Genomic DNA, 26,506 nt, shown 5'->3' on the forward strand with positions numbered 1-26,506 from the left:
GTGTGCAGAGCACTGAACCAACTACGACAGAATTAACGGACAAAACTCCCGCCTTCGAGGAGTTCAGAAGTTAGTCGATTGGAGCCTGTTGAGATGAAAGACTATCCTGGTGGCTTCATTGCGTAGTCTGACTATTGCTTCCAATCAATCAATCAGTCGTATTCATTGAGCACTTACGGTGTGCAGAGCACTCAACTAAGCACTTGGGAGATTGGGAGCACTTGGGATATTTGAGAGCTAGTAGACACGTTCCCTGCCCACAGCGAGTTTACAGATCTAGGCGGTTTGTGATACTCCATTGCCGCCTTCAACATTCATTCATTCAATAGTATTTATTGAGTACTTACTATGTGCAGCGCACTGTACTAAGCACTTGGAATGTACAATTCAGCAACAGATAGAAATAATCCCTACTCATCGACGGGCTTACGGTCTAATCGGGGGAGACAGACGGACAAAAACAAGACAACTTAATCACAATAAATAGAATCAAGGGGATGGATACCTCATTAACAAAATAAATAGGGTAATAAAATAAAAACAATATACAAATGAGCGCAGTGCTGAGGGGAGGGGAAGGGAAGGGGGGAGGAGCAGAAGGAAAGTGGGGAAAGGGGATTTAGCTGAGGGGAGGTGAAGAGGGGGCAGAGAGGGAGCAGAGGGAAAAGGGGAAGCTCATGATGGCGTAAAATAGATTCAAAAGGAGTGGGCCTTCCAAAGAGCCTTACTCTACCCCAGTGGTAAAGGAGTCAGACAAGGCACCTTCAACTCTGACTAAACTGGCCCTACAATCTAAGGATCCTAATAATAATGGTATTTGTTAAGCACTTACTATGTGCCAAGCACTGTTTTAATTGGTGAGGTGGATATAAATCAAATTGGGTTGGACACAGTCCCTGTTCCACGTGGGGCTCAGTCTCAATCCCGTTTTACAAATGATATAAGTGAGGCCCAGAGAAGTGGCTTGCCCAAGGCCATACACCGCAGACAGGTGGCAGAGGTGGGATTAGAACCCATGACCTTCTGACTCCCAGGTCCGTGCTCTATCCACTTTGTCGTGCTGCTTCCAACTATGCCATGCTGCTTCCCCTGATTGTGAATGAATGTGCCCCTCCAGTGAAATACGTTTAGCAGTTGCCACAGTTTTTTTCAGTTGATGGTGTCATTTGCTTTTATAAAGCCTGTGAAAGCAGAATAGATGTTTGGGCACTGCTCCCAAAGCGCTGGGTCAGAAACAAGCTAATCAGGTTGGACACAGTCCCTGTCCCTCATGGGGCTCACACTTTTAATCCCCATTTTACAGATGAGGTGACCGAGGCACAGAGAAGTAAAGCGACTTGCCCAAGTTCACACAGCAGACAGGTGGCGGAGAAGCCAGGACCGTGCTCCATCCGCTAGGCCACACTGTTTCGCTCCCTGCACTTTTCCCGTATGCACAATCTTGCAAAGTTCACAAAAGTAAGGCTACATTTTAGTGTGAAACCGCACTTCAATTTAGGAAATATAGGCTGACTGTATTCTTCAGTAGTCCATCCGGAGGGATTCTGGCCAGAATCTGCCCGACAGCAGAAAGAAGGGAGATGCCCCGGTGGTTTCCAAAGTCATTTCTCTTATCTTTGTCCTTGAAAATGTTGATTACGATGGCATCATTTAAATCTTACGCTATTTTCTCAGTCTCCCATGCTTTGAGGAAAAACTCGTGCAGATGTCTGAGAATTAGATCCTCTCCTTGCGTAGAAATTCTTCAAGAGTGTCATCAGCTCTAAGTGATTTTTCTTTTAAAAAAGCTTTGACTGGGAAGTTAACTTCAAAAGCCGAAGCTAAGGTCCTGGCTTCAGTTTTCTATACTTGGAAGGGCTCCTCCTTGATAATAATAATAATTGTGCTATTTGTTAAGTGCTTACTAGGTGCCAGGCCCTGTACTAAGCGCTGGGGTTTGGTGAGAGATATGTTCAAGAAGATCACTGCAGAGTTCTTTCTACTCTTGTCTACGGCAAGGCTCGTTCCAGTAATGAAGTGCTGGATTAAAGTCAGCCTCAGTATCAAAGCTAGGGACTCTGTCCACTTCTCAACGGCGTAGTCTTTCCCGGTGCCCTGCACGCAGGAACTGCTTAATAAATATTATCGTAACAACTACGCTCGTCTCAAAACAGCTAACCTGCACAGGAAGCGTGAGGAGAATGTATCACAGCCCCGTACGAGACAAATGCTTTGTGGTCGTTGAAATCGGGAAACTGAAAGCAAGAAGGGCAGAGGAGACCTTTTAAGGTCAACGCTACATCCCAGCTGAAAACACTTAATTGCTGCCACTAGACCACTAGGGCATGTGGCTGTCAAAAAAAGGAGCATCTCTTTGTGTGGAAAATGTTTTATAAGGAATGAGAGACAGAGAGAAAAAAGCAAAAACAACTCCAGGCACCATGAACATTAACTGTGACAGGAGAAGTGCCAGCTTTTTGGGGCCCGGTGCTGCTGAGCTGTGGCTGTCTAATCTTTTCAGCCTCAAATACATACTCAGAAATGGACTTCACCATCAGTGAAATCTTCTCTGCGTATGACGGACTGCTATTTGGAAGGCCCCATCTGTATCGCTTATTCATTCAGTCGGTCAGTTCATTCAATCGTATTTATTAAGCACTTACTGTGTGCAAAGCACTGTATTAAGTACTTGGGAAAGTACAGTTCAACAATAAACAGTGACAGTCCCTGCCCACAGCGACGTCATAGTCTAGAGGGTAGAGACAGATATCAACACAAACAGACATCAATACCAATAAATAAAATGACAGATATATACATATGGGCAGTGGGGTTGGGAAAGGGGGGAAAGAGCAAAGGGAGCAAATCAGGGCAATGCAGGAGTGGGAGATGAGGAAAAGTGGGGCTTAGTCTGGGAAGGCCTCTTGGAGGAGGTGCAATACGAAGCTGATTTGTCTAAAGCCGGAGAGCTTCTTAAGGGAGGTTTTTAAGTTGCCTGTTCTGCTGGTGCTCAGCAAATCCCTGTATCCCTTCAGCTTTGGCCTCCCATTCCTGGTCACATGTATTTCATAGCTGGATCTGCATGGCTTGTTGGAGGTTTTTGGAAACCTCCCCTTTATTATAATCCGGAGAAGCTGCAATAATGTTGACTTTTTGTGACTGGGCTGCCTCCGATTCTCTCCTTGACCCCCTCCAATCTGGCTCCCATCCCCTTCAGTCCACAGAAACCGCCCTCTCAAAGCTCATTAGTGATCTCCTTGCCAAATCCAATGGCCTCTACTCCATCCTAATCCTCCTTCCAACCCCTCAACTGCTTTCAACCTGTTGGCTGCCCACTTCTCCTGGAAATGTTATCCAACCTTGGCTTCACTGTCCTCTCCTGGTTCTTCTCCTATCTCTGTAGCCACTCAATCTCATTCTCTTTTGCGGGCTTCTCCTCTCCCTCCCACCCCCTAACTATAGTTGCCCCTCAAGTTTTAGTTCTGGGTCCCTTTCTGTTCTCCATCTACACCTAGTTCCTTGGAGAACTCATTTGCTTGCATGGCTTCAACTAACCACCTCGGTGTGGATGATTCCTAAATCCATACTTCCAGAACCTGATCTCTTTCCCTCTCTGCAGTCTCAGATTTCCTCCTGCCTTATAGACATCTCTACTTAGATGTCCTCCCGTCACCTCAAACTTAACGTGTCCAAAACAGAACTTATTTTCCCACCCAAAACCATGCCCTTCCCCTGACTTTTCCGTCACTGTAGATGGCACCACCATCCTTCCTCTCTCGCAAGCCCATAGTCATGGCATTATCCGTGACTCTTCTCTCTCATTCTACCCACATATTCAATCCATCACTGTGTCCGTGATGTCGCTATGGGTCGGCAACGACTCGACGGCATAAGACAAGACAAAATTGTCACATCCTTTGAGCTGAAATAGACCTTCGTTATTTAGCTTTCCAGACCCATTAGGACCAATGACTTTTTTCTACGCTTTGGCAAACTACCCTCCTACACCCTGGCATCTCCCATTGATAATGAACTTGATGGACTTTGGAATCGACATGTCAAGCCTATCCAAATCTTTTTATTATTTTTCTTTCTCTTTTTCATTATTTTATTTTTCTTTCTTTACGTGTCATCAGTGAGGCATAGACACTAATAATGACAGCTTACACTCTAGAAGCGCAGGTAGGATCACCAGTTGATCACTTACGGCTCCGGGCAGATTTACAGTGTTCATAGGGCTGTAGTGATAATCCTACACTGAAGTAACAAAACTCCAAAGAGGGAATGCCTCTCCAGAAAAAGATGGATCTGGCCCCTTCCTGGGTGAGCTGTCTTCCATCCAGTAGCCCAGCTTTACCCGATGCCAGGCTCTTGACTCCACTTCTGGTCAGATCACGAGCAGCAGTGCCATCCTTCCTTGGAAACAACTGTGGTTAGTGCTGGCATGTAATGTACTGGTGGCCCATGACACTATTAAATGGTCATTTTCCTATATTCATCAGTTTTCTGTTCACTGTTATGCTCCAAAAATAAAGTTCATGTAGCAGAGCAATCTGAGGAGCCAGTTTTGAGGTCGGCAAGGCAGGCGGTATTTAGTTCACCTTTTCTAGCCCTTTCCCCGTCTTCACTTGCCCAGGTGTCGCGAAACAGTGATCGAAGATTAAGGTACTCGAGAAGGATTTTTTTGTTAAGACAGGGAAGAGGGTCTCTCCCATCAGTGGGGCCTACTAATGAATTGTTTTTGCAGAAGTGGTGATGGTTTGTGCTGAGCCATCCACATTCTTTTCCCAGGTCTCCCTGTAGTCAGCAGCACGTATTGCAAGTGTCTGATCTGCAGTCTGGAGCTTCGGAACAGAACATCTCTGTACATGCTCTGCAGTGGCAGACGGGATTGTGCCCTCATCAGCTTTTGTGCCAGAGTTGAGACTGGCCCTCACTTCCACTAGGCCGGGCTATGCCGCAATATTTACTCCGAACTGAAGGGATGCTCCAATATAAGCTATACAGTTGGGCGTGTGAATCGCACGAAGTTAATTGGACTTTAGGAGGCTGGAAAGGTGGTTAACCGAAAAACTAAAGATGTTCGGAAAGGGTAAAAGTGGATGGAGAAAGGGGTGATGCAACCAAATAGACCAAAAGAAACACACAGACCTGAAAATCGAGAGGAAATCCATTCAGAATTCAAATTCTGAGTTTTTCTCTCTCACTCACCCACACTCGGACATACACGAGCACTTAACAAATGCCACGATTTCTATTATGTTATGATTAATTGAGCATCATTTGCTCTCTGAATTAATGAAAAGAGAGCCTCACTCTCTCGGTATGTGTTTTGGTCAATGGGGACTATGTCTGACTGGTGGAGCTGGAATCTCCTTCCAGAACTGCAGGTTGTGTTGAACCAGAAGACTGATTATGTCGGGTTGTCTGACTTTACAGCTGCTGAACCCCGAGGATGACCTCCTACCAGGGAAGATCCGGGACAGCAACCGCTCAACTCTCCTAGCAACAATTCAGGAACATGGATACCCAACCATCAATCTGGGAATTGTGGGAGACAAGTAAGTGCTGCCTATTGGACTGACAGTCACTTTAAGGGCCTGTGGATCTGTACCTCTTGGATACCCAGGAAGTGGCTCCCAAAGAGACAGGAAAGCAGGTCCCTGGGTATGTACTAGGCGTTTGGGAGAGTACAATATAGCAATAAACACACATTACCTGCCCACAATGAGCTTACAGCCTAGAGGCCGCCCAGGAGAAAAAGGATTCTTTTCAATTCAACATGTAGAAACGTGTGATGTCTCTGTAATCCAATTTCAGTGTGGAGCGTTCAGGGTTCAGATCCCTTTTGTTGTTGTCTTATGCTGTCGAGTCGTGTCCGACCCATAGCGAAGCCATGGACACATCTCTCCCAGAAAGCCCCATCTGTATCCGCAATCGTTCCGGTAGTGGATCCGGAGAGTTTTCCTGGTAAAAACACGGAAGCGGTTTACCGTTCCGTGCAGCAAACCTGAGTTTCCGCCCTCAATTCTCTCCCTTGCCGCTGCTGCCCAGCACAGGGGAGTTTTGACTTGTAGCAGATTGTCTTCCACTCGCTAGCCACTGGTCTAGCTAGGAATGGAATGGGCAGGCCTCTGCTTGACTCTCCCTCCCATAGTCGAGACTGGTAGAGTATGGGAAACTCTCCAGGTGCCAGCCTGAGAGGTGCAGATCCCTTATATGTTCAGTAAAATGAATGTGACAGTAATGCTGAGGGGGGGAGGAGCAGGGCTCGCAAGTCTCCTGTCTTGCCCAAAGTGCCAAAATACCGGCACAGCGCTGCAGGAAACCAGTGCAGAAGTGTGAACTTACCTCTCCTCCTTCCTTCCTAGTACCCTTTCCCACATCACCAGAGCAGGTAATCCAGAGTACAGAAAGTACAGGAGTCAGTTCTACAGCAGCAGCCTAATAATGTATGTTGTCTGCTGTTTAATCAGTCAATGAATGAATCAATCAATAGTATTTCTCGAGCATCATCTGAGTCACAGATGATGTCCTTCTTGCCAAATCCAAAGGCACCTACTCCATCCTAATCCTCCTTGACCTCTCAGCTCCCTTCAACATTGTCGACAACCGCCTTCTCGTGGAAACATTATCTGATCTCAGCTTCGTTGACACCTTCCTCTCCTGGTTCTCCTCATATCTGTCTGGCTGCACTTTCTCTGTCTCTTTGGCAGGCTCCTCCTCTGCCTCCCACCCCCTAACTCTGGGTATCCCGCAAGGTTCAGTTCTGGGTCCCCTTCTATTCTCCATCTACATCCAGCCCCTTGGAGAACTCATTCGCTCACAAAGCTTCAGCTACCACGTCTGTGCAGATGATACCCAAATCTACCTCTCCAGCCCCGATCTCTTTCCTTCTTTGCAGTCTTGCATTTCCTCCTGCCTTCAAGACATCTCTCCTTGGATATCCTGTCGTCACCTCAAAGTTAACATGTCCAAAACAGAACTCCTTATCTTCCCACCCAAACCCTGCCCTTCCTCTGACTTTCTCATCACTGTAGACAACATCACCATCCTTTCTTTCTCACAAGCCCACAATCTTGGTGCTATCCTAGACTCCTCTCTCTCATTCGACCCACATATTCATTCATTCAATAGTATTTATTGAACGTTTACTGTGTGCAGAGCACTGTAATAAGCGCTTGGAATGAACAAGTCAGCATCAGATAGAGACAGTCCCTGCTGTTTGACGGGCTTACAGTCTAATCGGGGGAGACAGACAGACAAGAACACATATTCAATCCACCACTAAATCCTGTGGGTTCAACCTTCACAATGCTAAAATCTGCCCTTTCCTCTCCATCCAGACTGCTTCCATGTTAATCCAATAATTTATCCTATCCCAACTTGATTACTTTATCAGCCTCCTTACTGACCTCTCTGCCTCCTGTTTCTGCCCTCCCTTTTCATATCCATGTGATGTCATTTTCATGTCAGACAATGACTCTCCCCACCTTCAAAGCCTAATGGAAGACACATCTCCTCCAAGAGGCCTGCTCTGACTAAGCCCGCATTTCTTTTTCTCCCTTCCCCTTCTGTGTCACCCTGACCTGGTCCCTTTATTAGCAACCCCTTTAGTCGTGGAGGTGATGTGAGTTGCTAGAGAGCCTTGAAGCCAATTATGAAGAGTTTTTGATTATGTGGAGAGTGGAGGGAAAGCACTGGGGGAGGAGGAGTTGAAGAGTATAGAGATGTGTATTGGACAACACTTCAGATCATTCATTCATATTTATTGAGCACTTACTGTGTGCAGAGCACTCTACTAAGTGCTTGGAAAATATAATTCAACAATAAAGAGAAAATCCCTGCCCACAGCGGTCTTACAGTCTAGAAGATAAAAGTTGGGGAGTGAGAAATTAATCTGGGAAGGCCTCGTGAAGGAGATGTGCTTTTAGGAGGGGAGACCAGAATGTGGCAAAGTGAGTGGGCTACCTTGAGTGGAATGAAGAATGGGAGCTGGGGTGTAGTGGGAGGAAAGAGTGGCTAAGTACAGAGAAGCAGCATTGTCTAATGGTTAGAGCGTAGTCGTGGGAGTCTGAAGGACCTGGGTTCCAATCCCAGCTCCACCACCCATCCGCTCTGTGACCTGGGCCTAGTCACAACTTCTCTGTGCCTTCCTGCAGCAGTGGGTAATGTGGATTGCCAATCTGATGGAATGCCTCAAAGCCGGTGGTCAAGAGTTCTGCTTAATATGAAGAGGAATGGGTAATCAATGAAGATTTCTAAGCAGTGGGGAGACGTGGGCAGGGCACTGGTTTAGAAAGGTGGGATGGATATCAGAGTGATGTATGGTCTAAAGAGGAGAGAGGGTAGAGATGGGAAAACCAGTGAGAAGTCTCTTAAACTAGTCTAGCCAAATATGAGAATCAATCAATCAGTCACTCGTATGTATTGAGCACTTACTATGTGCTGAGCACTGTACTAAATGCTTGGAGAGCACAATACATCAGATTAGTAGACACTTTCCCTGCCCACAGCGATTTTACAGCCTGGACCGGGGTGATGTCCATCTAGATGGAGAGGAAGAGATGGATCTGGGATAGGCTGTGAAGGAAAAACTGACTGAATCTAGAGATGGACTGAAAGTGAGCATTGAAAAACAGCAAGGAGACAAGTATACTACCATATAATACCACAATACCATAAGCCATTAGGCTTCAGAGAGAGGAAGGCCGATGGTGTTGTCAACTGTGATGAGAAAGTTGGGGAGGGGTGGGGAATATAATGTTTTCCATTTTAGAAATATTAGAATTTAGGATGTCAGAAGGTTTACCAAGATGGGGGAGTGGGGTGGGGCCAGGAGGGGTCAAAGGTGGGAGAGTTGAGAAAGAGATGCAGTTAGAAATTAGTTTGGGAGAGAAAAAGAGCGAGTTGAAGAGATGTCTGGGAAGCTAGGCAATATGCAAGACTTCAGAAGAGGTAAGAAGTTAGGGCCATCAGGATAGATTTGAAAGTCAAAAGAGGTGGTTGCTGAAGCCAGGAGAGTGAATGAGCTCCCCAAAGGAGAAGATAAAGGGATCAATAACAGAGCCTTAATGGATACCCACTGTTCCATGAGAGGTGAGGTGAGAGATACAAAGGGAGCCAATCCAAGAGACTTAAAGGGTGGGATTGATGTAATTGGCCTTTTTCCTGCCTTTAGCAGAGCTGATGGCGTTGACCACATAATTCTATGCTTGATGCATTAGGGACCAGGCAGAAAATGGATAGCAAAAGTTAGGAGTCTCTATCAGAGTTAGTGTTCACCTGATCAGAAGGGCCTCCGAGAGTCATTCATCCACTCCTTATTGTGCACTTTCTGTGTGCAGAGCACTGTACTAAGTGCTTGGGAGAGAACGATTCATTCAATCGTATTTATTGATCGCTTACTGTGTGCAAAGTACTGAGAGTACTGTGCTATATAACAAAAGAGATACATTCCCTGTCTCATGAAGATATGAGATATGAGCCCCATGAGCACAGGAATGGGTGAGTTTCAAAGACATCTTCCAACTGAAGGGCAACCCTCCTGCTGGGAAATGAGACTTCTCCAAAGACAGGTTTCCCTTTCAAACCACAATTTCCACATTCCAAGGGACATTTTCTCCATGGAACAATCACACTGATGCATTTGTACATTTAAAAGATGTAATTACATGTCGGTAGCACTTTATGTCTTCAGAGGGTTTTTCGGTCATTGGTGTGAACAAAAATTGGGCAATTATCAATTATCCAGGGAGGAGCCGAGTGGACTCACATGTGGTCCCCTAAATCGTGTGTCTGCAGAATGGCCAGCATTTTGGATTATATGGCCCCGGAGGACTTCCTTTTTACTGTCGCATTTGAATTGTGGATTCAACTCCTTCCCGTCGCCATGCCTGTCATACTGGGGTGAACAGGAGATGGGGGAGGTTGGGCTAAAGGTGATGTCTAGCTTGGGAGCATTCAGCGGAGAATAATATTTCAAGATCAAGGAAGGCAATAGATTTTCACTTCTCTCTCCCTCTGTTGTAAGTTGTAAAGAGCCCACGCCTTCAGTGACTTTGAGATAAATATCTCCTGAAGGGCAAGTGAGAGATGGGAGTGGGGAGGATGTATCGGGACAGTGAGCGGTGGGAGCCTTTTTCCCTTAGGAAATCCTGAAGGTAGGGTGGACAATAACTTCACCTCGAGTGTTAGGGAAGCGATGGGAGCTGGAGTCAGTCTATCCACTCCTCAGAGCTAAATGGCAGCTAATTAAATAAAATAATAATGATAATGGTATTTTTAAGCTCTTACTATGTGCCAGGCACTGTACCGAGTCCTGGGGTGGATACAAGTAAATCGGGTTGGACACAGTCCCTGTCCCACATGGGGCTCACAGTCTCCGTCCCCATTTTACAGATGAGGTAACTGAGTAGTGAAGTGACTTGCCCAAGGTCACACAGCAGAGAAGAGGCAGAGCAGGATTAGAACCCCATGACCTCATGACTCCCACGCCTGTGCTCTATACACTATGCCATGCTGCTTCCTTAGACATCAAAGTCATCAAGAAGGCAGCCCCACTTCCTGTTCGACCCTCACGCGCCACCCAGGGTGTCAGACTCTTTCCCATCTTTAGCTGGGACCCAGGGTGTCGGACTCTTTCCCATCTTTAGCTGGGCTACCCAGTTCATCGGAGAAAGCAATTGGTCTGCTCCAGCCCAGCTGGGGAAGGGTGTGGGGTGCTTTATTTTCTCTCTTTATGTCTATCTCCATAAAAGTCTTAGTTCTGGTCTCTGACTGGGCTTGCTCCATGTCATGACTCTGCCGATTCTGTCTCTGTTATGTTCTTGGTTTCTATCATCTATCCATATCTGTCTTAGAATTGAGATAAAATTCTGCACCAAACACCCCCGAAATACCCCTTCCCCACCCCCTGCCCCGGAAAGTACCAGTTTACAAATAAGACAAAGACATGCTCAAATAGTAGGGTATGTAAAACGATATATTCAAAATTGTAACAAGAATCATCGAGTGTAACGATGCTGAAATGATGCGACCGGACAAAGAGAAGAATTAACTGGAGAAAGCCTTTTAGAAGAAGTTGAATTCAGAAGGGTTTTGAAGATGGGAGGAGCTAGTGTTTCAGGTGGTTTTGAGTTTTAGACAGGAAGAAGGGAGTGAGCCAAGGATCTGAAGTAGGCGACTCCAAAATGAAGCATAGAGAAAGCGAGGTTGGGAAAAATATAGAATGCCATCTGCGGGTGTAGTATGAAAAGTGAGTGGATAGTTGTGAGGGAGAGAGTTTATGGAGTGTTTTAAAGCCAGTGGTCAGAGTTTAGGAAAAAAGAAGGATGGTGGTATTGTGAATTGTGATGGGAAAGTTAGGTGGAGAGGAGGATTAAGGCAGAAAGATGAGGAGTTCAATTTTCAACATACTGAGCTTGAGGTGCTGGTGGGGCATGGATAAGGAGATGTATTTGGGGAAATACATATACAGAGTGGAAATCCAAGATTGATTTGAGAGATAGATTTGGGAGGAATCCAGCTAGAGGTGGTCCCTGAAGCCAAGGGAGTTCAGGAGCTCTCTGAGAAAGAGTATAAAATGAGAAGAGTAGGAGATTGCAAACAGAGTCTTCATAGCCCCTCACCGGGGATAAAAGGTGGGAAAGGAAACTGTAAAAGGAACTGAGAAAGAGCAGCAGCAGAGGAAAACCAGCAAAGAAAGCCTCAGTGAAAACAAGTGTCATCAGGAAGAGGGAGTGGCCCTCGGAGTCATGTGTAGTTTGATGGAGAGGAGGCATCGGTGACCTCGGAGAGTGCAGTGTCAGTGAAGTGAAGGAGGTGGAAACCAGATTGTAGTAAATCAACAAGGAAGTTGTAGGAGAGGAAGTAGAGGCAGGGGGTGTATACAATTCATTCCAGTTTGGAGTTTGGGCACGAATGGACATGTGTGCTAATTCTTCTGAATTGTACTCTCCTAAGTGCTAAGAACAGTGCTCGGTACATAGTAAGCCCTCAATAAATATCACTGTCCGATCGACTGAATGGGAGCAGGGAGATGAAATGATAGCTAGCGAGTGCAAAGGGATTAAAAGAAGACTTTTAGTAGACTTTTATAGATACTTGTGGTCAAGAGAATGATATTTCAGAGTTGATGAGGTGAGAAGTGATGCAGTGACTAGGGATGATGAGATCTAATATACGTCCAAATTGGTGTTTGAGTAACTTAGAGTGGAGTGGGAAATCTCTGGAGTTGAATGAGAGGAAGTAATAATAATAATAATAATAATAATGTTGGTATTTGTTAAGCGCTTACTAGGTGCCGAGCACTGTTCTAAGCGCTCGGGGAGATACAGGGTAATCAGGTTGTCCCACGTGGGGCTCACACACTTTTAATCCCTATTTTACAGATGAGGGAACTGAGGCACAGAGGAGTGAAGTGACTTGCCCACAGTCACACAGCTGACAAGTGGCAGAGCCGGGAGTCGAACTCATGACCTCTGACTCCGAAGCCCAGGCTCTTTCCACTGACCCACGCTGCTTTGGGTCATAGGGAACATCCACGTGGGTATTAAAGTCCCTGAGGATCCATGTTAAAAAGGAGGAGGGAAGGAAGGAGATAAAGGCGTCGAAAGTCATTCGGAGAAGCGGAAGTGAAACCAAGGGGTAAATGACAGTGGTTAGATGGTGTATTGAGTGGCAGATGTAGAGAGTGTTAGAGTCGGGGGCACGGATGGAGGATGAGGCCTTCTCTGGAGAAAGGGGACACAGAGTCATCAGGAAAAAAGCAGGGCCACGGGGATGCCGAGGAGGAGGAGTGGCTGGGTCAGGAAGAGGTTGAGGACGAAAGGGAGTTTGCTCCTGATGGGCAGGACTTCCCCAGACAGCCCTTAGATGGGGTGGTAGGGTGAGGGACTCTTGGGAGAGTGGCGTGAAGCGTGGAGGGTGTTGTGAGGGAGTAAACTGGCTGGGTGTGTTACCGGGGATGGGTGAGAGAAGAGAACAGGGCTGTGGTAAGCAAAGCAGGGTGGGGCGGGCATCACCGTGAAGTCCCGGGCACCAAGTGACTGCCGCCCCAGGCCCCGGTCACGAGCGGGTGCGGCTTTCCGGTGTTGTGAAGGTTGGTGAGGTGCGTCAGTGTAAGAGGCCAGAATGAGGAGCAGCAGGCCGTGAACTCATTCGGTCATATTTATTGAGCGCATACTGTGTGCAAAGCACTGTACTAAGTGCTTGGGAGAGTACAATGTAACAACAAATGGACACATTCCTGCCCACGACAAGCTTGAGCTGACACCTAGGCACCTCCGGCGGGACTTTTCATGGAACAGTGGCGTAGAGAAGCCGCATGGCGTAGTGGCTAGAGCCCGGGCCTGGGAGTCAGAAGGTCATGGGTTCTAGTCCCAGCTCCACCACTTGTCTGCCGTGTGACCTTGGGCAAGTCACTTAACTTCTCTGGACCTCCGTCTCCTCATCTGTAAAATGGGGATTGAGACTGTGAGCCTCACGTGGGACAGGGACTGTGTCCAACCCGATTTGCTCGTATCCACACCAGCGCTTAGTACAGTGCCTGGCACATGATAAGTGCTAAACAAATACGATAATTATCATTTTTATTATAATCTTGCCTGGGAAAAGAGACTGTGCGGAGCATTGGCAAGAGAAAGTCCGACGGCTTTACCTCCCACCGAAACAAAGCCGGAGAGTCTCACTCTGAGAGGCAGGATTCCAGGGGATGACCGCACAGTCTATGGACGCTGAGATCTGATCACTTCATACCAACAGAGCTGCTTTGTTGCTTGCCTTTTCAACCCTTGTTGTTGACATTGTTTTGCTTCAAATTTGGGTTTCAGCATATCCTAGGGGAGAGCAGGAATAAAAGGCAGCCCTAGAATTACAAAGTCTAAACCAACCATACCGAGTGTCCGATAATGTGCAAATCTCTTGCGAATGCCTTTCTTCCTGAGGGAACCATGTCTCATCAAAATAGGGCTAGAATTCAATAACCCAGATTATTATAATGAAGACTGTCAGCAGGAAAGGAAAAATAATCAGTCTGTGCGCAGAGATGGAATGTCGATCCCCCTAGGAACAGGAGGGAGAGATATTTTAACTTCTGGAATAGAAGTCAGTGCCGGGAGCTCAGCAGAGATAAGAAGATCCGTTTCATCTAAAGCCCATTGGTATTCTGGGGTGGTTGCCTCCTTTCTCATCCTTAACCTACCTTTGTTGCCGAAAGATAAAAATCCAAGTGACGTTACCCAGGCTCCGTGAGTCAAACCCTGGGTGAAATGCCTGAGTCGGTTGGAAATGCATTCCTATTGACCCCCCCGGAGGAGAGTGTTAGTGAACAAATTCCAAAATACAAACCCTCATCTAGCTGGAGAACAGATTACGCGGCAGAGTCGGCCTCAGTGGTACTTTGGAGCACTGGCTAAGGCCATTTTGGCTGCTGGGATTCCGGTTCCTGCAGCTCCCTCACAGCTCGTGACAGGGCCCCAGCCACCGTGGCCTCTCCTCTCACCTCCATGCCAACCTAGATGTCTCACCTGGGCTTCGAGGGGCTCAATCCGGCTTGACCCACGTGGGGTCAGATCTTGTGGACTGCCCCCATCCAGACCCGACTCTAAAATGGGATCTCCGTCCTGGGACCTCCATCATAGAGCTTCCTGCGAGGCTTTGATTTTGAGAATGAACAGGAAAGCATGTAGGAAAGGCAACATGGTGTTAAGGTAAACAGAAGCCTACTTCCAGCTCGGGTCAGTCCACCAACTATGCTAGGAGCGACCACAGCTTGACAACAACAGGGAAGAGGAGGAGTGGTGAGTGTCCACTGTCACGGCTCCTTTCTTTGTTATCATTTCTCTTCCTCCTCTTCATCATATTCATCCTCCTCTTTTTCCTCTTCTTCCTTTTCCTCCACTTCTTTCTCCTCCTCATTCTCCTACTCCATTTCCTCCTCCTGCTTCTCTTCCTTCTGCTCTTTTCTTCCTCCTGATCGTCCTCCTTTCTTCTCCTTTCCAGCACCAGATATTCCCAGGCAAGGTTCAGGATGGGCCAATTCATCTGGGGTCACCGTCCCTCCCCAGCTGTCTAGGTCAGAGTGGCAGCAACCATCTGGTCTGGATGGGTCCATCCTGGGCTGGGCCTCTGCTTCGCCCTGGGTGGCTGAGGCCCTGCGGGCAGCCGGTGGAAATGGTTGATGATGATTGAGCGAGTCACCTCTTTCCCTCTTCCTTTCTCCTCTTCTCATCATCTGACCCTTCTCAACTCTCTTTCCCCCTCTCTTCTTTCCTTCTCTTCATCCCTCTGCCTTTTCGTCCTCCTCTTTTAGGCTCCTCGCACTAGTGGCCCCACTCCTGACCTGTTCTGGATAGCCGAAAACCTAGGGTTTGCCTAAGTCACCTCAACTCAGACATCTGTGGGCACAAGACTAAGATTCTCTCATCCTCTGCCGTGTTTATCTGAAAAACTTCCACTTCCAGGTCAAAGGATCCCTAAGCAGCTGGCCTCTGGCACTTGCTTTACCTTTGTTAAATCAATAAGAGACAAAGAAGAAAGAAACATTGTAATCAAAGTCCCATGGCAAAGAAAGGGAGCCCCCCCACCCTGCCCGGCAGCCAGCTCTGGGACTGTTTTCCTTCTCTGGCTCCCAAGTCTTTCCCAGGTCACAAACAGGAGGCTTCTATAGATGCATCCTCTGGACAACCCCTGAATCTAAAAGCAACAATCCTAGGTGCTGCTGTGTTGTAACCAGAGACCAGCCTGTTAAATCTGCTTTAAAGCCCACTTAAAGGTTTAACAAATAACAGCAATAAGCATATATATGACCTGGGCAGAACTCAGCCTCTGAATTTCAGGGAAAAAAAATTGCTCAATACCAAACCAGAGAAGCAGCGTGGCTTAGTGGAAAGAGCCAGAGCCTGGGAGTCAGAGGGCCTGGGTTCTCATCCCGGCTCTGCCAATTGTTAGCTGCACGTCCTTGGACAAGTTACTTAATTTCTCTGTGCCTCGGTTACTTCATCTGTAAAATTGGGATTAAATCCTCGTCCCTCCAACTTGGACTGTGATCCCCATGAGGGATAGGGACGATGTCCAACCTGATAAATTTGTCTCTCTAGACTGTCAGTTCATTGTGGGCAGGGAATGTGTCTTTTTATTGTTATATTGTACTCTCCCAAGAGCTTAGTAGAGTGCTTTGCACACAGAAATAATTGCGATTGATGCAATGAATGAATCCCCTAATGCTCAGGACAGTGCTTGGCACACTGTAAGCATTTAACAAATGCCATTAAAAAGAAAAAGCCATGACTCAGAGGAAGGACCAGAGACAGTAGATTTGTTTCTCAGCCCACCAGGTAAAGGCATTCTAGTGCTTAAGTGCTAGGTTTCAGTCGGGCTGAGGCCCACCCAACCTCCGACTGAAGCCTTGACTGGGCTTGTCACTCTGGATGGGGCAGGACTGAGCGTGTGCTGCTTTTCCTGTGAGCCACTGGAAGTCAGAGGGACCTAGGTTCAAATCCTGGCTCCGCCATGTAGTTGCTGTGTGTGACCTTGGTCAAGTCCCTTCACTTCTCTGGGCCTCAGTTATCTCATCTATGAAATGGGGATGAATTCCGTGACCCCCCCCATGGGGTCTAACCTGATTACTTGGTATCTACCACAGTACTCTATTGCTTAGAACAGTCCCTTCACTTTTCTGGGCCTCAGTTACCTCATCTGTAAAATGAGGATGAATACTGTGAGCCCCATGTGGGACATGGGCTGTGTCTAACCTGATTATCTGGTATCTGCCCCAGTAGTCTATTGCTTAGAGCGGTGCTTGGCACATAGTAAGAACTAAAATAATACTATAAAGAAAAAATAATTCACAAGGCCCCGCTGCCCACGTGGTCAGAGACGGAGAGTCAAAAACCTCGGCTTCGTCAGAAATGGCCAAAGAGTGGAGGGAAGAGTGAGGACAGGCAGTGGAATCACGTGGCTACTCCGTCCCTGCTACACTGTAGATCCCGCCTGCAGTCTACATTCTCAACACTCTTCCCCCAGTGACAGAGAGGTGAATTCATCATTCATTTTCATGCTCAGTGGTTGCTTTACTTCGGGCTCCCGTGATCATTTTATCCCATATTACCTCTTGCACCAAAATAACCAGGACTTAAGAAGATGTATTTTTCAGTCACCGTCGACAAGCCTGTCTTAGCTAGTGGGATAAACAACCCTTTTCATTCACTGAAGCAACTTGCAGAAATTTCCCCGGAATGCAGCGGCAACTTAAAAAATATGACTCTCGATGGCAACTCATCAGTCCCAAAGATTCATTAACCCATAAAGAGGTGAAATTCCATGTGGTTACAGAATAATTAACACAACTTCTGAGTAGACCGTACCCATGAATCAGGCACAGGCTTCCCTCCGTTTGAGTTTATGTTTCAATGTTCATCATGTTTGCAGAACCAGATATGTGGAACATGGTGGAGGAAGGAGATAAAAAGTTGGGGTGACGTGATCCTGCAGTCACACTATCATTTATGCTCCCTTGGACCCATTGTAAGAAAAACTTCCTAATAATAATTGTGTTATATGTTGAGTGCTTACCCCGCACCAAACACTGGGTTGAACTCTGTGGTAGATACAAACAAGCATAATGGACACAGTCCCTGTCCCACATGGAGCTCACAGTCTAGGAGGAAGAGACGACGGATATTTTATCCCATTTTTACAAATGACTGAACAGGCCCAGAGAAGTTAAGTGACTTCCTCAAGGTCACGCAGCAGCCAAGTGGTGGAGCTGGATTAGAACCCAGGACTCCTGACTCCTAGGCCCATGATCTTTCCACTAGAACACTCGACTTGTATAGGACAAAAAGCGGTTGGAGGAAACGATGCCCAGAAGTGCCGAAGAGGATCCGCCAAACCCATGAAGAAGTGATCGCGTGCCATTGTCAGCTGAGTCATCCTTAGCGCCTGCCCCTTTTGGCTCCAAGGTCATGCTCTCGGTCTTCGGCCTATCACTGCGTGTTCACCACATCAATCTGTCGTATCACTCTGAATTATACTCAAGATCCTTGAAGGGATCAAATTTCTCTTCAACGAATCGAGAGGTTTACCCATTTTGACCGGTGGGGTGGTTATCTCAGGGTCAGCGCAAATTGTAATTCCCTTTTAAGAGGCGGCGGGCATTGTTTGTGTCACTTTGCAGGCAGACTTCCAGTGAAACCGTTGAGCTCTTTCCATTTCTGGATCTGTTTGGAGACAGTCCAGTAATTGAGGCTCCTCAACTCCCAGAGGGGTCACTTGCTCACTCTCAATGACTCAATTGTATTTTTTGAGTGCTCACTGTGTGCAGAGCACTGTACTAAACACTTAGGAGAGTCCAATACAACAATAAATAGACACCTTCCCTGCCCACAACGAGTTTACAGCCCAGAGGAAGGGAGCGGAGAGCAGGGTGACCAGTTGGGAGGGACAGATAGGCTCAGAAGCCGAGAGAATGACACAGTCGGAGTCCTTTCTAGTCTGCTATGGCCTGAGGGTTGGAAATTCCTATGGTCCAGGGGCTCCACATTTGGGAGTTACTCTGCCGTCACCTGTCCTAAGATCATCAAACTATCTCTTCCCAACCCTGTCACTGATGATGAGCCTTTGGCCTTTACTGCTGCTGCTTTTTCTGCAGCCATTTTGGGATGCAGCCTCTCCCCATTACGGCATGGAACCGAAGAAAGACAAAAGCTGATGGAACAAAGTGGGTTTTTGTAAACGGGCCCATTTAGCAGAAATAATCACCGTGGATCTAATAGCACTGAGAGTTTGAGCATAACCAGCAGTCTCAAAATTTGAACATCAAAGAATCCTTGGGCACCCAGTTTGCCGAAAAGAGGAATTGTTTTGCAACTGGGGAGAGTTTAAATTTGGATATCATTCTGTGAGTCATTGTCATGAACTACTTGTTTTCCTCATGGAGCACAAATGCCTTTCCTTGCAATTCAGAAATGGAGCATGATTTGTGAATCAGTCTGTCAGGGCATTTATTGGGCACCTTCTTCATGTAGAGTCCTGTACTAAGCACTTAGGAGAGTACAACAGATTAAAGACACAGTTGTCTCAAGGAGAAGCAGCATGGCTCAGTGGAAAGAGCCCGGGCTTGGAAGTCAGAGGTCATGGGTTCGAATCCCAGCTCTGCCAACTTGTCAGCTGTGCGACTGTGGGCACTTAACTTCTCTGTGCCTCACTTACCTCATCTGTAAAATGGGGATGAAGACTGTGAGCCTCACGTGGGACAACCTGATTACCCTGTATCTACCCCAGCGCTTAGCATATAGTAAGCGCTTAACAAATACCAACATTATTATTATTAAATTCTAGCAGGGGAGATGGACACAATAAGGTTTTGCAGGTAGGAGGAAAAAGAGAATGGAAAGATGGCCAGATGAATAAATGAGTGCTTAATAATGCTTATAGTAAGTGCTTAAGTAATAGGGAAGCTGCATAGCCTAATATGAAGAGCACAGGCTGGGGAGTCAGAGGACTTAGGTTCTAATCTTGGCTCTGCCACTTGTCAGCTTTGTGACCTTGGACAAGTCACTAAACTTCTCTGACTCAGTTTCCTCATCTTTAAAAATGGAGATAAAATATCTGTTCTCCCCTCGTCTTAGCTCTGTGTGGGAAAGGGACTGTGTTCAATCTACTCATTTTGTTTGTATCTACCCCAGTGCTCAGCACAGTGTTTGGTGCATAGTAAGCGCTCAACAAGCATCATTTTTTTTCGGAAGGGGGTACTTCATGAGGCGTTTGAAAATGGAGAGAGCAGTGGTCTGACATATTTGAAAGGGGAAGGAGTTCCAGGCAGCCGGAAAAGTGTGTGCCAAGGGACTGGAAATGGAAGGGCGAGAGCAAGGGCCGGTGAGGATGTTTGCTTGGGAGGACCGTGGTGTGTGCATAGGCTCCTGGGAAGAGCAGAGGAAGAGAGCAGATAAATGAGAAGGCGGTTGAAGTGATGTGAATGGCCTTGCGAGAGCAGTGAGGAACCTGAAAGATCTCCTTTTCTTGCAGTGTCCCACCGCACTTATTGTATTTACCGTTGGGCCTCTTTTCTTGTGTTGTTCTGCGTTTTTATTATTTCAATCATTCCCTTTATGCCCATTGCCAGCCCCCTCCCCAACTTCTCATTCTTAGCCTTGAGGGCTAAGAGTAGTGACTTAAAGTCATTCTTATAGTTTTTCACCCAGCACTTAGTGCAGTGCTTTGCCACACAGTTGGTGCTCGGTAAGCACTGTTGAATGAAAGAGTGAACAGAGGGGGAAAAGTGTGAGCAGAACCTCATTTTAGGAAGCGGATGCAGAGTGTAGTGAAGACTGAAGAGGAGAGAAATTGGAGGCAGGGAGAACAGCGCAGAGTTTGATTCTTTAATCTCCTCGAGAGGTGAAGGCCATTTGGATGGAAAGGAAGGGATGAACCTGAATCGGGTCAGTGAATTTATTCTCCATATGTCAGAGGTTAACCAAGGGCATCGTTTTGTTCTTTGGAGATAAGAATTGCCAGGTCTTTGGATTAGCCAGTGGTGAGGGAGCCTTTCTAATGTTAGTGAAGTACATTTACAGGTACAGTTTTCTTTTATCTTTCTCGTCTTTGCCTCACAATTTGTCTTTCAAGGCCTATCTCTGGCAGGCTCCTACGGAAGCTAAGGTTTCAGAGAAAGGCAAACCCTCCCTATTACGATGGCGCTGAAAAATGCAATAGTTGGGATCGAAGGCGTAGTTCTTGCCCGCACTCGATTACCATGTCTGCATGGGGCAGAGTTATTTGGAGACAGACGTTTTGTGTAGGAAATTCCCAATTGGCCCACATCTGTGCTGGGCAAAAATAAAAGCGTGGCTTTCAAGGTGCGGGCAGCGTTAATATTTTTTGAGTGACATATTACTATTCTGGCCTCCCAGTCTTTCTCGGGCCCCTCGTTGGGTCTTCCACCTGACTGACAGATCGTATCTGGACTTTTCCAGCTTCCAGAGTCACTCCTCCACTGCTGCGGAGAGGGGTCAGTTGTAATACCTATCTTGCGAACAGGTTGACGGCAGAGTGAGGAGGGCAGCTTTGAGTTATCAATACCCAAGGGCAGTCAATCAGTTGGGGCCTAGGAAAATCGGGATGTCTATTATAATGAGTAATTATGGTATTTTATGGTATGGGGAAGCAGCGTGGCTCAGCGGAAGGAACCTGGGCTTCGGAGTCAGAGGTCATGGGTTCGACTCCCGGCTCTGCCACTTGTCAGCTGTGTGACTATGGGCATGTCACTTAACTTCTCTGTGCCTCAGTTACCTCATCTGTAAAATGGGGATTAACTGTGAGCCTCACGTGGGACAACCTGATTACCCTGTATCTACCCCAGCGCTTAGAACAGTGCTCTGCACATAGTAAGCGCTTAACAAATACCAACATTATTATTTTTTAAGCGCTTACTATATACCAAGCGCTGTATTAACTTGAATACAGTTAATCAGGTTGGACACAGTCCCTGTCCCACATGGTGCTCATGATCTGAGATGGCACAAGAGTAGAGAAAGCTACCCTGTTAGCACCAGCTAACTCTAATGCTTTTTAATACAGCTGGGCTAAACTGGAAGAAAAGGAATTAATATAAGCTACTACTGTGAATTCTTCTAATAGAAGCTGGCTATAAAGCAAAATATCATTAGAGTTGTTAAGAAACTCTGTGCTGACTCGGTCAGTAGATATTTGCTGATCACGAATTCTTCCTTTACCCCGGGGTTGATGCTGACCCAGTGTCTACTCCCACCAGAGGATAGTTCTAGGTTGAAGATGACCCCACTGGCTACAGCACATCTACCCATGAATCTCGCTGGGAGAGAATCTCTCACCCCTTTTGGCCTTGTCGGTGCCAAAGGTGACCGTTTCTGGTCCTTGCTTATAGGGGTATTGCGGGGTTCAGGCAACCGTGGTTAAGAGAGGGGTAGGGATGACTTACGGCCAGGCGGACGTGGGCTGGATTTGCTCTGGCAGTAGCGACGATACTTTGAAGTGTGCCATCTATAATCCCTCACCTGGGTCTCTGCCCAATGGCACACAATCCAAGTCGGCTAGTAAGTTGGCTAGCAAGTTGGCTAGACAGACAATTACTTCCCCCCCCGCCTTCAAAGCCTTATCGAAGGCACAGCTCCTCCAAGAGTCTTTCCCTGACTACGCCCTCCTTTTCTCTTCTCCCACTCCCTTCTGTGTTGTCCTGATTTGTTTCCTTTATCCATCTCGCCTCCCAACTCCACAGCACTTATGTGCATATCTGTAATTTATTTATTTATATTAATGATAATATTGGTATTTGTTAAGCGCTTACTATGTGCAGAGCACTATTCTAAGCACTGAGGTAGATACAGGATAATCAGTCCCTCGTGAGGCTCACAGTCTTAATCCCCATTTTACAGATGAGGATTAATGTCTCATTCTCCACCTCTTCCCCCCCAGACTGTAAGCTTGTTGTGGGCATGGAATGCGTCTATTTATTACTATATTGTACTCTCCCACGTGCTTAGTACAGTGCTCTGCGCACAATAAGTGCTCAGTAAATACATTGACTGACTAATACAGAGAATGAGACCTGCTTGTGATCCTCAAACAGAAAATATCCAAGATCTCAACAGCAGCAGACACTACTGTGCTGTCACCTGTTTCAGAAACCATTATTGAGTCTCCTATTCAGAGTGGCTAAGGATCAAAATTATAATAATTGTGATATTTAAGTATATACTCTGCACCACGCAGTATATCAGGTTGAAACAAAAAGATTGGACACCGTCTCTGCCCTACATGGGGCTCACAGTCTAAGCAGGAGGCAGAAGAGATCATTTTATCCCCATTTTACAGATGAGGAAACTGAGGCACAGAGAAGTCAAGGTCACACAGCAGGCAAGTAGCAGAAGTGGGATCAGAATTATGGGTTTCTGGCTCCCAGGCCTGTGTTTTCCACGGGGCCACCTACTTCTCGGAGAGACTTAACCTAAGGAAGGAAAAAGGCAAAATAAGAAATGGAAAACAAGACAAACATCCACAAAAATAGTTGTCCTTTGCACGGGGACATAGACTGGATCCGGAAAATGGCAGGATCACCAGAGCTGAATAGAGATGGGTAAAGGTGGTTGTTTGGGGGGCAGTAAACTCACTGGGATCAGGGAATATGTTTATTGTGATATTGTACTCTCCCAACTGCTTGGTACAGTGCCCACTCAATAAATACAATAAGCACTCAATAAATACAATCGAATGAATGAAATGAATGAATACAGTGCCTCCAGATAATGTTTTTCCTTGTTCATCAGGGAAAGGCGCCCTTCCCCCAGTAGCAACCGTTCCATTCGGGAAAGACCGCTCCAAACCACAGGGCATTCATCATCCATCTCCGTGGGCCAACTGTCATTAAGATGCCCAGCCTGAACCATGTCATATCATTTCCTTTTTCACACACTGGTTTCTTACTGTCCTTCTCATGTTTACTATCTCAAAATTCTGCTTGGAGCTGCTATGGCATATGAACTAGGAAACTAATTAGCAGCTGTTGTCCGTCTGCGTGATTAGGTTAATATTTTTAAAGTAAAACTCCATCCTCAGCCAGAAGTCAAGTGTCAGCATCACGCCAGCATCAGCAAGATGGTGTGAGGGCACCATCTTGCGTCTCTTTTTCTCCTCTAACCTTTCTGGTCAATCCTCAGAGACTTTTTCTGGCTCTTCCTCTGCCTCTCACCCTCCTAACTGTGTGTGTGTCCCTCAAGGCTCAGTTCTAAGTCCCCTTCCCTTCTCGATCTACACTCATTAGTTTCGGAAGCTTATTTGCTCCCCTAACTACAATTACCGCCTCTAATTGGATGATTCCCAAATCTGCATCACCAGCCTCTACTTCTGGCATCCCTGCCTGCCTCTGGGACACTTCTACAAGGATGTCCCGCTGGTACCTCCACCTCAATATGTCCCAAACCCATCTTCTCCTCCCCCTCCATATCCCATAACCATTGACAACACCCCCATCTTCCCTATTTCTCAAGCCCAAAACTTGTCAATAACCTTGACTCTTCCTTCTCTTTCAATTCTCACATTCTCTTTGTCGCCAAATCCATCCTCCATAACATTTCCAGAATCCACCTCTTCCTTTTCACCCAAATATTCACCATGCTGGACCAGACTTTTGTCATATCCCAGCTTGCCTCCTTCACCAGCCTCCTGTCTCTCCTCTCTCCAGGCCACACTTCACTCTACTGCCTAGATCATTTTTCTGAAACATCATTCTGTATACATGTCCACACTCCTCAAAATCCCACTCCTCTAAACTTCGAGCTGACAATTCTGACCGTCGGCTTTTGCGCTCAATTAGCTCTCTCCCTCCTATTTATCCACTCTTCTCTCCCACTACACCCCAGCTCACATGCTGCATTCTTCTCTAACGTATTCACTGTGTCCCATTTCCGTCTCTCCTACCACCAACCTCTGGCTCGCAACCTTCCTCCTGCCTGGAACTCTCTCCCTCATCAGGTCCAACAGATCTCTGCTCTCTCAGTAGTCGTAGCCCTTCTGAAATCACATCTCCAAGAAGTCTTCCCTGATCAATCTCTCCTCTTCCCTCTTTATATAATAATAACGATGGTATTTGTTAAGCACTTACTCTGGGCCAAGCACTGTTCTAAGCGCTCCCAGCTGTCTCCTCAGGTGGTCAGCACTTCCATGTCACCTAAGCACTTGGTTAGTGACCCCTCTTCCCCTCTCTATAGTGTTTATAGTCATTCAATCGTATTTATTGAGCGCTTACTGAGCTTATACATGGATTGTGAATTCTTTGAGGTTGAGGCAGGTTGTGCTCTCTCAAGCACTGTGTCCTGTGCTTGGCACGTAGCGTAGATATACCCCAGTGCTCAGTTCAGTGCTTGACACATAGTAAGCATTTAATCAATACTGTGTTATTATTAGTAATACAGTGCTTTGCACACGAGAGAAGCTCAGTAAATACAATAGATTGATTTGGAAATTTAAAGCTTGTAGTAAAGTTAGAAAGTGTTGCAAACCAAGAACAGGAAAGCCTTATAGAATATTAATAAATTAAATATAAATGCTGAAAAGCGGGAAAAGTTCTAGCCTGAGAAGAGTTGTCATTGGGCCAGGTTTTCTCTAGAACCGTAAGATTCGAATATGAGAAAAGATCTGGGTTCTAGAAATCCTATGCCCATTCCTTATTTAAGAATCCGCTAATCCTCCCATTAAAGAAGTACTACACACTTCTTGTCCCAGATTATTTCACCGTTTTTATACTCCATTCTTTTTCTTACCCTTTTGACTTCAACCTCTTTGGCTCCTAATTTAAGGTGAAACTCCAGCTATTTGCTAACCATATCGAAATGCAAGGTAAATGTCATGGATTTCAGAAGGAAGGACCTTTTTTCATGTCACTGATGAGAAGCAGTCAAGGGTCCAAGCTATTTTGGAGTTCAAGAAGACCAAGTACTTTGAAATTGAGTTCTTCTTTGGGAATCTGGAGTTATTCAATTTACTGAAGTTGGAGAGCCCCCAAATGTAAAAAGAAGACAACTTGATATAGCTATCGTAATACTTTCTCCTGCAGGAACTTTTACCTTCCTTTCATTCTGTGCCAGTTGAATTAACAAATCTGGTGGGCAAAGAATGGTTTATTGTAATCATTATATTTGGTGATAGTTTCCCTCTTTTTCAGGAAACTTTAAGGGAAGGGAAGAGAGGTATTTTTAATAATTGTGGTATTTGTTAAGCACTCACTATAGGCTAAGCACTGTACTAAGTGCTGAGGTAGATAAAAGATTCATTCATTCAATAGTATTTATTGAGCGCTTACTAGGTGCAGAGCACTGTACTAAGCGCTTGGAATATGCAATTTGGCAACAGATAGAGACAATCCCTGCCCATTGACGGGCTTACAGTCTAATAGATAATCAGGTCAGACACAGTCCCTGCCCAAAAGGGGCTCACAGTCTAAGTAGGAAGGAGAACAGGTATTTAGTCCCCATTTTACAGATGAGGAAACTAAAGTGAAACGACTTGCCCATACTCAGACCTCAGATGGAGTCAGGATTAGAACCTAGATTGCCTGACTCCCAGGCCACACTCTTTCCATTTGGCCACACTGTTTCCCTGGAATGATTTATATGCTGGCTTGCTCAGAGTTAGGGGAAGAGATAAACTTATTTCCAGGGGGTCCTTCCAATGGTAAGATTATCTGACAAGGATAAGATCACTGGTGGGTGCATAGCAAGAGTGGTTATGGAATGTATTTTATCCCAGAGTCCTTCTTGTGGCAAGGGTGAGAACATCTCTGAGAAGTCCAGTGAAGGATTTTCTCGATTGCTGCGTAGTAGATACCGTCACTTAGTCAATCATATTCATTGTGTGCTTACTGAGTGCAGAGCACTGTGCTAAGCACTTGGGAGAATACAATATAATAATAATAATGTTGGTATTTGTTAAGCACTTACTACATGGAGAGTACTGTTCTAAGCGCTGTGGTAGAGGCAGGGGAATGAGGTTGTCC

The 26,506-nt window shown here is 46.3% G+C and overlaps 1 protein-coding gene and 1 non-coding gene across 9 annotated transcripts in view; one reads left to right on the top strand and one right to left on the bottom strand.

The window, feature by feature from the left end:
- Positions 1 to 26,506, top strand: part of GPHN (gephyrin) — a 684,869-nt gene that overhangs the window by 625,810 nt on the left and 32,553 nt on the right. For all 8 annotated transcript variants that reach the window (XM_029059894.1, XM_029059899.2, XM_029059912.2 and 5 more), the window contains one exon: positions 5,419 to 5,540. In XM_029059894.1, the coding sequence (XP_028915727.1) occupies positions 5,419 to 5,540 (122 nt within the window). The remainder of the gene's footprint in view (positions 1 to 5,418; positions 5,541 to 26,506) is intronic.
- LOC114816131 lies at positions 6,049 to 6,186 on the bottom strand. Its single transcript, XR_003763917.1, has one exon. It is a non-coding gene; the product is annotated as a small nucleolar RNA SNORA7 (small nucleolar RNA).

Source organism: Ornithorhynchus anatinus, chromosome 1, assembly GCF_004115215.2.
Source record: "Ornithorhynchus anatinus isolate Pmale09 chromosome 1, mOrnAna1.pri.v4, whole genome shotgun sequence".
Classification (NCBI taxonomy): Eukaryota; Metazoa; Chordata; class Mammalia; order Monotremata; family Ornithorhynchidae; genus Ornithorhynchus; species Ornithorhynchus anatinus.